At 30.4% G+C, this 14,562-nt stretch overlaps 1 protein-coding gene across 1 annotated transcript; it reads right to left on the minus strand.

The window, feature by feature from the left end:
- Positions 1–7,483: 7,483 nt before the first annotated feature.
- On the minus strand, positions 7,484–11,478 carry LOC114411814 (chaperone protein ClpB1). Its single transcript, XM_028375518.1, has 7 exons — positions 11,166–11,478; positions 9,886–11,045; positions 9,607–9,788; positions 8,884–9,506; positions 8,516–8,795; positions 8,221–8,418; positions 7,484–8,128 (listed from the first exon to the last, which is right to left on the minus strand). The coding sequence occupies exons 2-7, from the start codon at positions 11,036–11,038 to the stop codon at positions 7,829–7,831; spliced, it is 2,736 nt and encodes a 911-aa protein (XP_028231319.1). The 5' UTR covers positions 11,039–11,045; positions 11,166–11,478; the 3' UTR covers positions 7,484–7,828.
- Between the last annotated feature and the right edge of the window lie 3,084 nt (positions 11,479–14,562).

The following is a 14,562-nucleotide window of genomic DNA, read 5'->3' on the forward strand; positions in this document are numbered from 1 at the left end:
GAATGAAGAAGTATTTTAAGCGAACTTGTGTTTACATGAAGATTTCTACGAGAGTTTTTTTTTATTATTATAGAGGATTTAAAATATTTTATTCGGATAGAGAATTTAGATTATTATTTTTAAAAAAAATATGAATTTATGAAAGTATTTTGATATTTTAAATTATAGAATTTTAAATTTCACATAAAAATAAAAATTTGAAAATGTTCATACTCTCTCCCGTTGTCTTGTCTCTTCTTTCTTCTCCATCTATCTATCTCCAATGTTTCTCTCTCCCATCTGTCTCTTCTCTCCCCATGTCTTTCACCCTCTAGTTTTTGCTCCCTTTCTATCGCATTTCTATCTTATTTTTCCTCTATTTCTTTTCTCTAATATTGATATAAAAATATCAATATTTGTTATTTTTAATTAATAAATATTTAAAAATTGGCTGATGTTTATCTTCATATAGTTTAATATTAAAATTTCAATTTTTAAATATACATTTAAAAAATAAATTTTGCATATTGTAAACATTGAATTGCCTTTCCAAACTAAAAATTTAATTAATTTATTCAAACACAATGAAAAATTAATTTTCAGGACAATTTAGAAACTGAAATTTATTGTTTAAATATTTTATTAAATAAATTTTGAATTTTTTATATTTTTTTTAAACCAAAATCTTTTATAATTTTTTTAGGCTTTTATAAAAGAAACTTAATTAATTTTAATTCAAGAATTCTAAATTTCATTTAATGTTCAAGCATTTAAAAATTTCTCTCTTTCGTTATAAACAAAATTCTCTCTTTCTTTTTTGCTTTCATATATTGTGTGCGCGTCACACTTAATATTCAACATTGAATACATTCATAGTTTGAGAATTTTTTTTCAACTTCTCGTAAAATAAAATATTTTTCAACTTTCTCATTTCGGTAAATCAAGCCATTACGTAAGACTAAGACTAACAATAATATATCCACTCAAATAGAATTATCTTCGTTAAAAGATAAATATAATCTAAACAAAAAATAATAACAACTTACTTAACTTATTTGGATAGAGTTTAATATTTATACACGGTAAAATTTTTACCTTTTCTTTCGAACATAAATTATGTTTAAATTATTTTAAGATAATTATATTAAAAGTTATCAAACTTATTATATATGATGAGTTGTCATTAAATCTGTGTAAAAAAATTTATATTATCAATGTATAACTTTTCTTAAATTAATTTGTAAAAGTTTTTTATTAGCTTTTCCAAAAATTATTCTTTAACTTATAAATAAAGTTTAATGTTTATGTACCTATGGTATAAAATAATTTTATATTATCATTTAATCATATATTATTGTTTGAATTACTTTTAAATAATTATTTTAAAATTCAACAAAACTTACCATACATGGTAAGTTGTAAGGTGAATTGTGATAAAATGATCGTAAAAATTTATAATTATATCAGTGCACAATCATTCTTCTCTTATAAACAAACTAATAATTTTAGCTTATAGAAATACTTGTTTTATTTTTTCTTTCTTATTTATTTTTTATAGATATTTTAGAAAAGTTTATTTAAGCATTCCTTAAATTAAATTAAAGATCCAATTTGTTACTTTTATTTTTCTCCTTTAACAACAATAAATAAATAATATTTATCAATAAATCATTGATCTAAGTGATATGGACTCAGTTCCCTTAAAACAAAATCTATAATTTAAACCTTGTGAAAGAAAAAGATGTGATTGAAAAAAAAAACTACTAAACATAACCCGTCAAGTTCTTTAAAAAGATTAATCAACATGTTAATAGATTTTCTATACTAATATCATAGTGGACACAAACCAACACTCAATGCTTCATAAAATTAAGATTTTTCTTCTGAAGATACATAAAAGAATTTCAATGGCTAAAGATGTTATTTCAATGTAAGGATTTCAATCATGATCAGTTCAATAAAGGCTAACATATTTTGAATATCATAATAAGAATTCGTATCATAAAGGAAAAACACACTATTGTACAAAGGAGAATTAATACATAAATACGATTTGTTTTTTAAATTACAGCACGTACACTTTTATAATTAATCCTTATCAATATTTACTGACATTTATAGCCCTGTTTTTATTATATTGCTAATTGCTAAAGGGAATCAAATTTTGTGTTATTAATTAAATCAACCAACAATTCAACACAAATACACATAACACAATGCATCTATTCCTAATTTGACTTTTTTTTCCCAACTAATAGTTTTACATTTGATATCGGCACGCATTTCCTCTAAACTCATAAATAATTAATCATATACATATACATATAATTTTATATTAATTAAAAAATTTAATTTACATCATTTAATAGTAAGGTTATTTGTAAAATGGATTTCATTGAAATTTGATATCATAAATAAAAAAGAGTCGATAAAAATAGAATTAAAAGAAATTGAAAAATGTTTTAGAAATAATTGCATTAAATAAAATAAAATGAGTCAAATTTATTTATATTTAAATTCAACATATAAGATTATTTTTTTCTTATATATGAATCCAGAATTATTATTCTACAAAACAAAATCTATTAAGTCTGACATTGGATTAGCCTTTGTTGGTGAAGTTTTTATCAACCAGAAATTTAACACATATTATAGATATTATAGGTCTATATTAATAATGTAATAATTATATTAAAAATAATTTGATTAGTATAGGAATTTGATTAGCCTCTGTGTGTGAGATAATGCTACGTTCTAAAAGTCTAGTTTTGAAAGTCAGATCAGATATGTTAAGAAAGTACTTTAAGCGATCTCAAGACTTTATATGTAATAAGGACATATGATCGAGTTGGAACATAGACTTTTTCTTATTATTGTATATAAGGTCATAATAAGATTTAATTTTTCTCTATAACGCAGGCATATGGTGTTGTTTTCCTTCTTTCATCATCACTACCATATTTTCCTAATTTAACATGGCCAGCATCGCCGGAAAAGTTGACACTAAGTGGAAAAGGACAACTATATAAACTTCAATTTAATGTCAAATACGATCCTCAACGCAATAAGCTATGGTTGAACATTATGCGCCTGACATCTCCGGCTTCGGCTTTCTTACGATGCTAACAAAGACTTGTTCTAACTGTTGACTTGACTCACACTAAGATTGATGCCAATTTGAAAAGATCAAGTCCAACAAATAATCCTCAAAATCTTCATCATAATATGTGGACGAGACTAACATCTTGAAATTCAGGATGACTTTTTAATTTTTTTTAATAAAAATGATAATTTTTTCTTATTTACTCTTTAATTAGTACTTCAATTTTTATAAGTTTTTTTTCTTCTCTAGCGTAAGTTGTTAGAAATAGGTTTAATTACCTTTTGGTTATATTTAATTGCAACAATTTTTTTTATTCTTTATAGTTTAGAATATCTTAATTTGGTCTTTATATTTATAATTTTTTAATTATTTTAAACTTCATAGTCTAAAATCACTTAACATCATTACATTCATATTTTTTTAACAATGCTACAAAACTATAACTGATGGTGTAAAACCACTAAAAAAATTTGACAATTTTTAGCTATCATAAATTAAAAATCAAAGTTTTTTTTTTCTTTTCAAAGTTTTTTTTTTCTTTTCCTCGTTACTAAGGATTTTCTTTTCCATCTAATGCCAATTAGACTCTCCACTTATTCATGAAAATCGTCTTGCCTGACTATGCCTCAATCATGGTGGACAGTGACCTTATTTCTTGGAAGAGGATAAAAAGAAGGGGGAAAAAGCAAATAAACACTACTAGAAAAATACTTTTAACATCGGTTAGTAAAGATTTTTAACATGAATTATTAATTGATGTTGAAATTACCAACGTTAAAAATATCAACGTTAACATTGATTTTTGAAAACCAATATTAAATTAATTACACAACATCAATTTTTTAAAAAATCGATGTCATATTATTAGAAATAAGAAAATAAAAAAAAATATGTATAAACTAATATCAATTTTTATAAAAACTGATGTTTTCTTCTTACCAATATCGATTTTCTAAAAAATTGATGTGGTGTAGTAAGAAATAACAAATAAAAAATGTAAAATATGTAATATCAATTTTTAGAAAAACCGATGTTGTGGTTAGTTGACAACATCGATTCATGCGAATGACAACATTTGGGTTTAATTTATAATTAGGGTCAACATCGATTTTTTGAAAAATCAATGTTAACATGATTTTGTTAACATCAATTCTCCCAAAAACTAATATTAGCATGACTTCGTTAACATCAATTTTTTGAAAAAACCGATGTTAATAAAATCAAGTTATTTAGAAATATATCACCGCGTTTTTGTTAATATTAGATTTTTTTTTTTGAAAAATTGTTGTTAACATTGCAATATTAAAGCCATTCTTTCTAGTAGTGAAAAAGCTTTGTTTTTTAATAAATGAATCTTTGAATCTTCTGTCAATACAATCACCATCTAAGCTTACACCGCCACTCGAAAATGGATGCTTCTGAGACCTCCTCTAATTCTGTAATTCGAAGAAAATTTTGAGAATCCAAACCCCTCATCATCTACTAGTGAGTCAAAAAGCTAACCATGTGTTTAGATGAAAAATTTCTAAGAATTTCAAATACAAAATATTTTGATTGTCTTGATTTGAATTCCTTTTATTTTGTAAATATTTTGTTTGAATGAGACAATTCAATTTCTTGTATTTTAATTTTCTTATTTGGATAAAGTAATTCAATTTCAATGAAATTCAAATTTCATTTTTAAATATTTATTTAAAAATTAAAATTTCAATATTGAATGAAAATAAATATGAATCATTTTTTAAATAGTTAAATATTCAAAATAAATTTAATACTATACAATATTTAATAATCAATTTTTAATATTTAATAATTAAATAATCAAAATAATTATAATACTAAACAATTTTGAATCTTACACAATATTCTTGTAGTAACACAAAAAAATCCTTGGACTAAATAATACTGTAAAATTAAAAATGAATGATATGTAATTCCTTGTTCTTGTTAAAAAAAATTCAATTACCTAGTCTTGTAATAATTTTACAAAAACATATTAAAATTAAACAATTACATAATTTAAGAACAATTATCTCATACAAAACTCAAATATTGATATATTTCATTGATCGTAAGAGAACAAAATACTTCAATCCATATCAAGACCTAAAATCATATATCATCAACATTGATGTTACTTAACTTATAATACTCAATAATTCACGAATTATTTTATAAATTAAAGGATCCAAAACAAACAACATAATTAAACAATTTTAAAATAATCAACTTTTTTCTTGCTTTGTAAGAATGCAATTCCTCTTTATTCCTTGTTCACAATATCTCACACAGAAGAAATAAAATAATATAAGTTACAACAAGAAAGATAAATAACTATAATTCTTTGACTCAATAGGAAAAGGTTTTGTGAAATTTTGGTCACTTATGGCTACTTTTTCGAGTTTTAGAATTACATGACTTTCTCTTATTTCAAATATTATCATGTATTTTGATGAGAAAATGGGGAAAAAAATTTAAGAAGAAAAAACCCATGTGTTAATGGTGGAATGGGGGACTAAATTGTAGTAGCAAAACTAAACTCAGTTACGTGAACAAATCAATTGGAAGAGGGAGATTATATAAAAACATAATAAAATTAATGCAACCCTTGTGGGACGACTCGTCATTAGAAACTATATAGTTTGAAAATCATAGTGTAATGGAAGAAACAGAAAGAAATATCAAATTTGAGTAATCTAAATGCTTGTATCTAATAGAGCAAAGGTGTCACTTTTTTAGAACCAGCTGAATATATGTCATCATCACTAATCCAACTTCACCATAACTGTTTGATAGCTATATTAACAAGCCTGTTTCACCATATTTACATGGGCTCTGGTAAAGTCCCTGATTAGTTTAATGTCAAGAAATATGTTAAAAGAATACTTTGGCACAACACTAAAAAGTGGTTATTTTATAACAGAAAAACTACCTCTTTGGTAAAAGGAAAATCTATAACACAAAAATGTGGATGATTATTTACGTACTATAGTACTAGTGTAAAAACTAAAAAAGAAATGCTTATATCAAGTTTATTGGCATCTTGGTAATATAACAGGATAAGGATCAGTGGAAATATGTTTAAATTATAAAAAAAATGTATCAACATATTTTTTTTATAAAGAAAAAGGCATGTTGTAAGCACACTATGCAATAAAACATATTACAAGACTCCCTCAGCCACGGGCAAGGTTCAGCCTCAAACGGGAAACAGAGAGATGAAGAGAGGATGAGGAACCTTACCTGTAATACTTGACAGTTTTCCAACGTGCCTTCTCCCCCCTGTAGTTTAACAAAACACCCCAAATGAATAATAAGCAAAAAAGAAATTAAAACCAAAATGAATTGGTAACTTAATGGTGTCCTTATGGTCTTTTGTTGACTGGCATATGTTTGGATGTTATAAAGGGAAGACAGTGGAATAGAAGAAAAAAATTGGAGGGGAGTGGGGTTATAATCATACAAAACTGATGAAACTTCAAAGCGTTTGCAAAGATAACTAAGACAGGGGTTTGGAGGAGGATCACATAAAAATTCATCATCATCTCCTTTAATAATAAACTTGCAAATAAGACTATTAAACTCAAACCTTCCTTTCTTCTTTATTATTGTTCTTACTTTCTCCACCATCAGCACATAGCCACAGATAAGTCAAGTTAAAATCTAGTGCTATTTACAGAAAATTCAAGGTTTTAAATATCATTGAAATAATGATGGATAGACTCACAGGCTCATATTTTTCTCTATTAGTGTTAGAGCCTGCACTCGGGTCTAAAGCAGTAGTAGTAGGGTAAGCACTCCAAATCAATGGGCCACAATCAATTGTTGTTTTCCTATGAAGATACATGTAAGCATTTAATCCACTAGGGAATCAATCACATACATAGAAGGGTGTTTAAACTTTAATTCACCTTTGTGATCCATTTGAATAGTGGTAAAAGAAGAGAACATGTTATTTTTGGCGGGCTTCAGACGGAGGAATTTTAATTTCCTTTCTTTTGGTGAGAGAATTTGAAATCCTTTACCTTGTTTAATTTTCCCATCCAAACTCTTCGTGAAAGCTGTCTCAATTCCTTTGACAAAATTTGGGTTAAATTTTAAATTTCTATCGAGGTTAGGGGTCATTTTAATATTTCTTAGGTTTGCAACAACTTTCTCTTTTAGTTCATATAATTTAAAAATCTCATTTTGGTTCTATAGTTATAATTTTTAACATTGATCATCTCCGTCTGAAGTTGCCTAAGGTTGTTACATATAGATTCTTTACAATTGCTAAAATAAACTGGTACATTTTGAGATACAACTGCCATATAGGAGAAGAGGAATGAACTACATCCAAAAATAACAATACCAATAACAAATCCAAATATGAACTACGCTGTAAAGAAAACTCCAAGCAACAAGTTTAAGTGTTAAATCTCATAACAACGAACTTTAACAGTGGAATTTGTCTAAAAAATAACAATACCAATACCACAGATTTCATTTTACGGCTTCGCCAAGTAAATATGACAGGCAACTAAATTATCACAGAGCAGCCGCTGCACAGAAAAACTATAAAAAAGCTCTCCACCTCAGCTGTAATCAATCTATTTACAGAAAGAAAATTTATTGATCAGACAAAAAGCAGGTGTTACAAGGGACTTCTTCAATTTTCACTCACACCCATTCAAAACACATAAAAGACAAAGAAGGAAGTTCAAGAGGAGCTTGCGCCATCAAACTAATTACATTTTATCATAAAATTCACTCTTCCATTTCATCATCATCAATTTCCTCAATCTTCATCTTCTTGACTGCTTGAACAGCATCAGTTTTAGGTGCATGTCCATTAGGTATCTGAATCAAGATATCGGACTTCTGCCCAGTTGTAGGATTAACAACCCCTCCATTCTTTTCTACACGGTAGACCAACTCGCCCCCATTGGGTCCAGCATCTATGTAAACCGTTGAATTCTCATCAATCTCCTCTCTTACAAGCATTCTAGACAACTCTGTCACCACCTTCTTCTCAAGCCACCTCCTTATTGGTCTAGCACCATACACCTGCAAGTAACAAAGGAAAAAGTATTAAGTACCACTAGCTACAAACTTTTATTGCACCTTATGCTAAACAAAGATGTCATAATGATACCTACCGGATCATAGCTCTCGGCAAGTATATAGTCTAGTGCTGCATCAGTGACTGCCAAGGCAATTCCTTTCTCAGCAAGACGACTAGCTACATCCTTCATTTGTAGCCTTGCAACCTTCCTCAATTGGTCATGTGAAAGGGGGTCAAATACCACAATTTCATCAAGTCGATTCAGCAATTCTGGCCTAAATTGCCTTCTCACCTGTTGAAGATTAATTAAAAAAATATATGCATAAGTAAACAATAACATCAAGTAGCACATGGAACAAAATATGTTATAAATAGCCTCAAGCACATACCTCCTGCATTACCCGATCCCGAGCAACTTGCATGGTACATTTTCCTGAAAGTCCACTGAGGAGGTGCTCTGCTCCAAGATTTGAGGTCATGATAATTACAGTGTTTCTAAAGTCCACAGTACGGCCTTGTCCATCAGTTAACCTCCCATCGTCCAAAACTTGAAGAAGAGTATTGAACACAGATGTATGTGCCTTTTCCACTTCATCAAAAAGCACCACACTGTAAGGTCTTCGCCTTACGGCTTCAGTTAGTTGTCCACCTTCCTCATGTCCAACATACCTGAAAATTCAATGTGAGGAGTAAGATATAATTCTTCCAACCAACAAAATAAATGACAATCAGCTGAAGTTCATCTCAATCCACTTACCCTGGTGGTGCACCAATCAATCTTGAAACCGAGTGCTGCTCCATGTATTCGGACATATCAATTCTCACCAACTGGTTTTCATTATCAAATAGTTGCTCAGCAAGAGCCTTTGCAAGCTCAGTTTTACCAACACCAGTTGGACCAAGGAATAGGAATGAACCAGTTGGTTGTTGAGGTCTTCCTAGCCCAGCTCTAGATCTCAACACAGCCTCAGCAACAGCATTAACAGCTTGGTCTTGTCCTACAACTCTGCTGTGCAATCTGTCACCAAGTCCAATCAATCTTTCTTTTTCATTTTGGCCAAGCCTTGTAACTGGTATACCGGTCCAGCGGCTCACAACCTCAGCTATTTGCTCCGGTCCAACAGTTTCAGTCAACATCAGATTCTCTTCAGTGCTCCCTTCAAGTTGTTGTATTGCAGTTTCCACCTCTTGAATTGCTCCATATCGCAGGTCTGCAGCTCTAGCCAGATCATATCTTCTCTCAGCCTCTTGTAAAGCAAAAAGAAGCTCTTCTCTTTTCTTCTTGAGCCTTCGAATCTCATCAACCCTCTCTTTCTCTTTTCGGTACTTCATCATCAAAGGCTGAAGCTTGTCCCTCAAGTCATCAAGTTCTTTCCGCACCTACACAAAAAACAACAAAAATCAGAACCATTAAAATACAAAAAAAAAAAAAAAAAACCATTAAACTAAAACTCAAAAATGCAATCAAATAAATACATACTTCAACAAGACGGGCTTTGCTAGCCTTGTCTTTCTCTTTCTCCAGAGCATGAAGTTCCACTTCTAGCTGCATTCTCTTCCTTTCAAGGTTATCAATTTCCTCAGGCTGACTATCAAGTTGAACCCTAACATTTGCACAAGCCTCGTCAACCAAATCAATTGCCTTGTCAGGAAGATGACGCCCTGAACAATCACAAAAAATATAAGCACACATCACACTAACAAAACCACAAGCTTTCAAAACAAACGCACACACACCAAAAGAGTACAGATTCCATACCAGTTATATACCGGTTAGACAATTGAGCTGCCATAACCAAAGCACGGTCCTGAATTCTAACACCGTGATGGCCTTCATATCTCTCTTTCAAGCCACGAAGAATGCTAATGGTATCAACCACACTAGGTTCCGCCACAAAAACCTGTTGGAACCTCCTCTCGAATGCAGCATCCTTCTCCACATACTTCCTGTACTCCTCAAGCGTGGTGGCACCAATGCACCTAAGCTGGCCGCGAGCAAGCATAGGTTTGAATAGATTAGCAGCATCCATGGAGCCTTCAGTTCTACCAGCACCAAGGACCAAATGAATCTCATCAATGAAGAGTATCACCTTCCCCTCAGCCTCCTCCACTTCCTTCAAAACAGCCTTTAACCGCTCCTCAAACTCGCCTCTATACTTGGCACCCGCGACCAACGCCCCCATATCCAACGCAATAAGCCTCACATCAGCAAGGTTGCTTGGAACATCCCCTCTTACTATCCTCTGTGCCAACCCTTCCACAACCGCAGTTTTTCCCACACCCGGTTCTCCAATGAGAACCGGGTTGTTCTTAGTCCTCCGTGATAGAATCCTCACAACCCTTCTAATCTCTTCGTCACGGCCAATAACAGGGTCAAGCTTCCCCGCTTGTTCAACAAGGTCACGCCCATAAGTCTTCAAAGCTTGGAAATTCGTATCCCCGGAAGCGCTCTCAACCTTCTTCCCTTCCTTCCCACGAAGCTTATCCACTTCCGATTTTACCCTCGCCACCGCAACCCCCGCTTCCTTCAACAGGTCTCCGATTTGGGAGTCTTCGAGGATTCCGAGGATCAACTGATCAACGGCCAAATGCGTGTCGCCACGTGATTTTTGCGCCGCCTGTGCTCTCCTGATGGCCCTCACGAGGTTGGTGCTCGCCGGCACCTCGTCCGGCGGAGGGGACTGGCAGGGTAGCTTCTTCAGAGCCTGGTTCAACACTCGCTCCACGGCGCGTGCCGATTCCTCGCCGCCGCCCGCGCTGTTTATCGCTAGCACGAAGATGCCGTTGGGATCGGAAATCAGCGCGTGGGCCAAGTGGATGGGAGTCAATTGCGCGTGGCCTGAACTCATCGCGAGCTCGTGGGCCGACGCAAGAGCTTCATTAGTCTTGTGAGTAAACTTCTCAGGATTCATTTCAAACCTGCACGATAACAATGATATATGAGTCATGCAAAACAACAATAATAACACTAAGCAACACGAAACACGTTTACACGGTCTAGTGTTTGTGAAAAACCTAATGAGACGTTGTTTGACGTACCTGGAGATGTGAAAGACGAGAAGTTCGGTATGTGAAAATTCGAGAAAGAAGAAGAAAACCTCGAAAGCAAGTTAGTGTGTGATGAGAAAAGGGAGAGAGAAGAGAATGTATACAATAATTGCTTAGAGTTTGGTTTGGTAATGAGAATGAATGTGTAGTGTGATAGGAAAGACGTAGTATTTGATAGAGGAGAAGATGTGTCGGAATTCTTCTCGACGTTTCCCGGTGAACAGAGGGAAACTCCTAGACTTCTCCGTTATTTTCTAGACTTTTCGCCTTTTTCCCCCCACCGAATATGATTACTTTCTTTCTTTATTTTTTTTTATCTCAACGCCAACGCTCATTACCCACTTACCCTTGGCAGCTACGCCATATTTTGTTTCCATTTTTATGGTGGAAATATTTGGAAAACATTAAAAAATGTTTACAAATTTGGACAGAGACGAATTAAGTTTGTATTTTAGGTTATAATTTTGAATTAATTTACTGTGATTTATAAATCTAATTTTAGAAAAAAGTATTTATATTCTAATACTTTTACTTAAAAATTGATTTTTAACGTAATAAATGTTATTTAAGTTGTTCAAAGGAAGTGGAAACATCAGAATTATTTTAAAAAGATTAACTTTAATATCATTTGGACTAATGACATCTTGATTAAATTATCCTCTTTATTCTAATCTCTTTTATTTTGCAAAAAAAAATGGTGCTTGCATGCTATTATTTTAATTAGTAGTTTTAATAATTGAATTGAAAAAAAAAATAGGTTAGTAAGAAAATAATTTGGTTAAGTGTTACAATTTTCCTTGATCCCTTTCCCTAGCTTACCTCATGGTCCATTTTACTGGTTATGGTTATGTATACCAGTTTTTGTTTTTCTTAAAGGGCCTTATGTAGGCAAGTGTTTTTTTTTTCTTTTGTCCTATCTGTTGGGTTGGACTCTCGTTTTCCTATCTATCACGTTCTTTTTTGAGTCATTGCTTCCTGCACCTCGTGATTTTCTACATGGAACCCCTTTAACTTTTAAAACTTTAATAAAAATGAAAACTACCCTATGACTCTCTTTTGTGTAGTTCATCCTCATTTTCAAACCCTAACAGAGGTCCTTTGCACCTTCTTCCATAGCCACAAGAGATGGTATTCCTTTGCAACTCATTTTGGACAACAGAAGCTGAGACGAGAGTCACTATGATAGACGACCATTAGTATAGTCCATGGTGACAACCCACTTCCATGGCCAACTGACTTTGCCTTCCAGATCACATGCTTAGTAGGAATCATAGAAGCATTCAGGATTTGGTGATCCGAAACAGTAAAAGAAAAAAGAATCCTATTACAGATTACCTAACATAGAGAGTTAATCATTAATTTCAGTTTAGGTAATCCATAATATAAATTTTGTGTACTGGATTGTTCATTCCAGAATCTGAATTGAGGGAACAACGAGAAGAAAGTCATACTCCAACCATGAATTCCCCAACCCTTTTTTAATTTTAAAATCTTAATGCATTATATCAATTTGAAGTCATATGTTTTAATAAACTAAATACTTATCAATCCTAATTTAAAAAATTTGGATTATCATAACATTGACTTGGAGTAAAAAAATAACTATTCAAGTTTGATACATTAAATATTTCATCAAGTTTGTTGGTTTAATTAAATAAATAAACTAAAACTTAAGATTGAGTTTGAATATTTAAATGAATCAAGCCCCAAGCTTAACATTTAAGCTCATATATATCATAGAAAATTAAAATTATATAGATTCTCAAATATCATACAAAATGTTTAGAACTTATTTTTTTTAGATTATCATCTAATATTGAAATGCTTGACTCTCTGTATCACATGATTTATGTCGTACAAGAAAAAAAATCTCAAAATAAATGTTATTTTAATTTTTAATATAATATTAATTAAAAAATTTCATGTATATCTCCTATAATATTAATATTAACAATGAATAGTATAAATTATAATTGAATTAATGATGATAAAGTTAATTTTATAAAATTATTATTGATTTTCTATTTATTGGTTTTTCTTAATATATGTGGAAGAAACTAAAGCAACACTTGTCATGAGATGGGGGAATATTAAATACTAAATTGATAAAAGTTAAAAAATAATTTTAAATTTTTTCAACAAATTAAAAATAATTAAGTTATGAATTAATTAAATAAGTCGAACTTAAGCTTTATTTTTTCAAAAAACAAGTCAAGTTCAAGCTTTTTATCAGGCTTGTTCAAATAAATGAATTTGAACTACCTTTTTTTTACAAACTAAGCCTAATTTTTTAATGTTTAACTCATTTACACCCCTGGTGGTGTGACTAATATTTGTTACAAAACCTCGCATTACACTTATAGTGATGTCTCATTTTTTAATAATATTTTTTTCATCTGAATGACTCAAATCCAAAACTTATTTAAAGAGATTAAGCCCAATTTTAATTTAATCAACATGTTGCTATTTCTAATATAAATTTGATATTATATTTTGAATTTTTATATATCACATCAATAAAGATGATGTCTTACAGTAGTTTTAAAAATATTTTTATAATTTTCTTGAGTTTAAATTAAATTATTATCTCTTTAATATATCCTTACTCAATATAATAAATATTATATCATTATTAATAAAACGCTCACTATTCTTTTGATATATTTTTATGTATAAAGTATTATTTAAATTTTAAAACACAAAAACTTGTTGGTAACATCTTAAAGAACTGGCGTGACAAATTTACTACTGTACGATTTTTATATGCTACCTCCTTCTCTTTAGAAAAAAAATACTATCTACTTCTCATTTCTTTTGATGTTTTATCCATCTATTTTATTCTCAAAATAATTAATTTTTAAGATTTTAAAATTTAATTAATATATTTTTCTATCAAGTATTTTTAATTAATGATCACTATTTTTTCATGATTATGTTATTGATACGAAATATTTACTTCTTTGGTTGATGATTAATTTTTGTCGAAAAATCTTATTGATCACTTTTAATGAGATTTTATCTTTTCAATCACATTTTCTCTATCCACAAAGACTTACATGAGATCTTGCTTAAGAGATCAAATTCTACTACTAGAACACCCACTATTAGTCATGCATATTAAATATTAAGGTATTAAATAAAAGATGATGATAGATTAATAGGAGTGTTTCCAACATGTACAATGAAAAATATGATATATTTTACATTCAAAATATAAAAAATAGAATCTGTACTCGAATGTGTCTTCTTAAATTAACAAAAAAAAAAATTGATCGTGTCAATACTCTACATGTATTTACATTCAAATTAATTTTAACTTTATTTAGTGAAATTCTAAAGAGCAAACCCTCTCTAAGATACACTTCGCTAGAAACTAGGTTTGATTTTT

Source organism: Glycine soja, chromosome 5 (assembly GCF_004193775.1).
Source record: "Glycine soja cultivar W05 chromosome 5, ASM419377v2, whole genome shotgun sequence".
NCBI lineage: Eukaryota > Viridiplantae > Streptophyta > Magnoliopsida > Fabales > Fabaceae > Glycine > Glycine soja.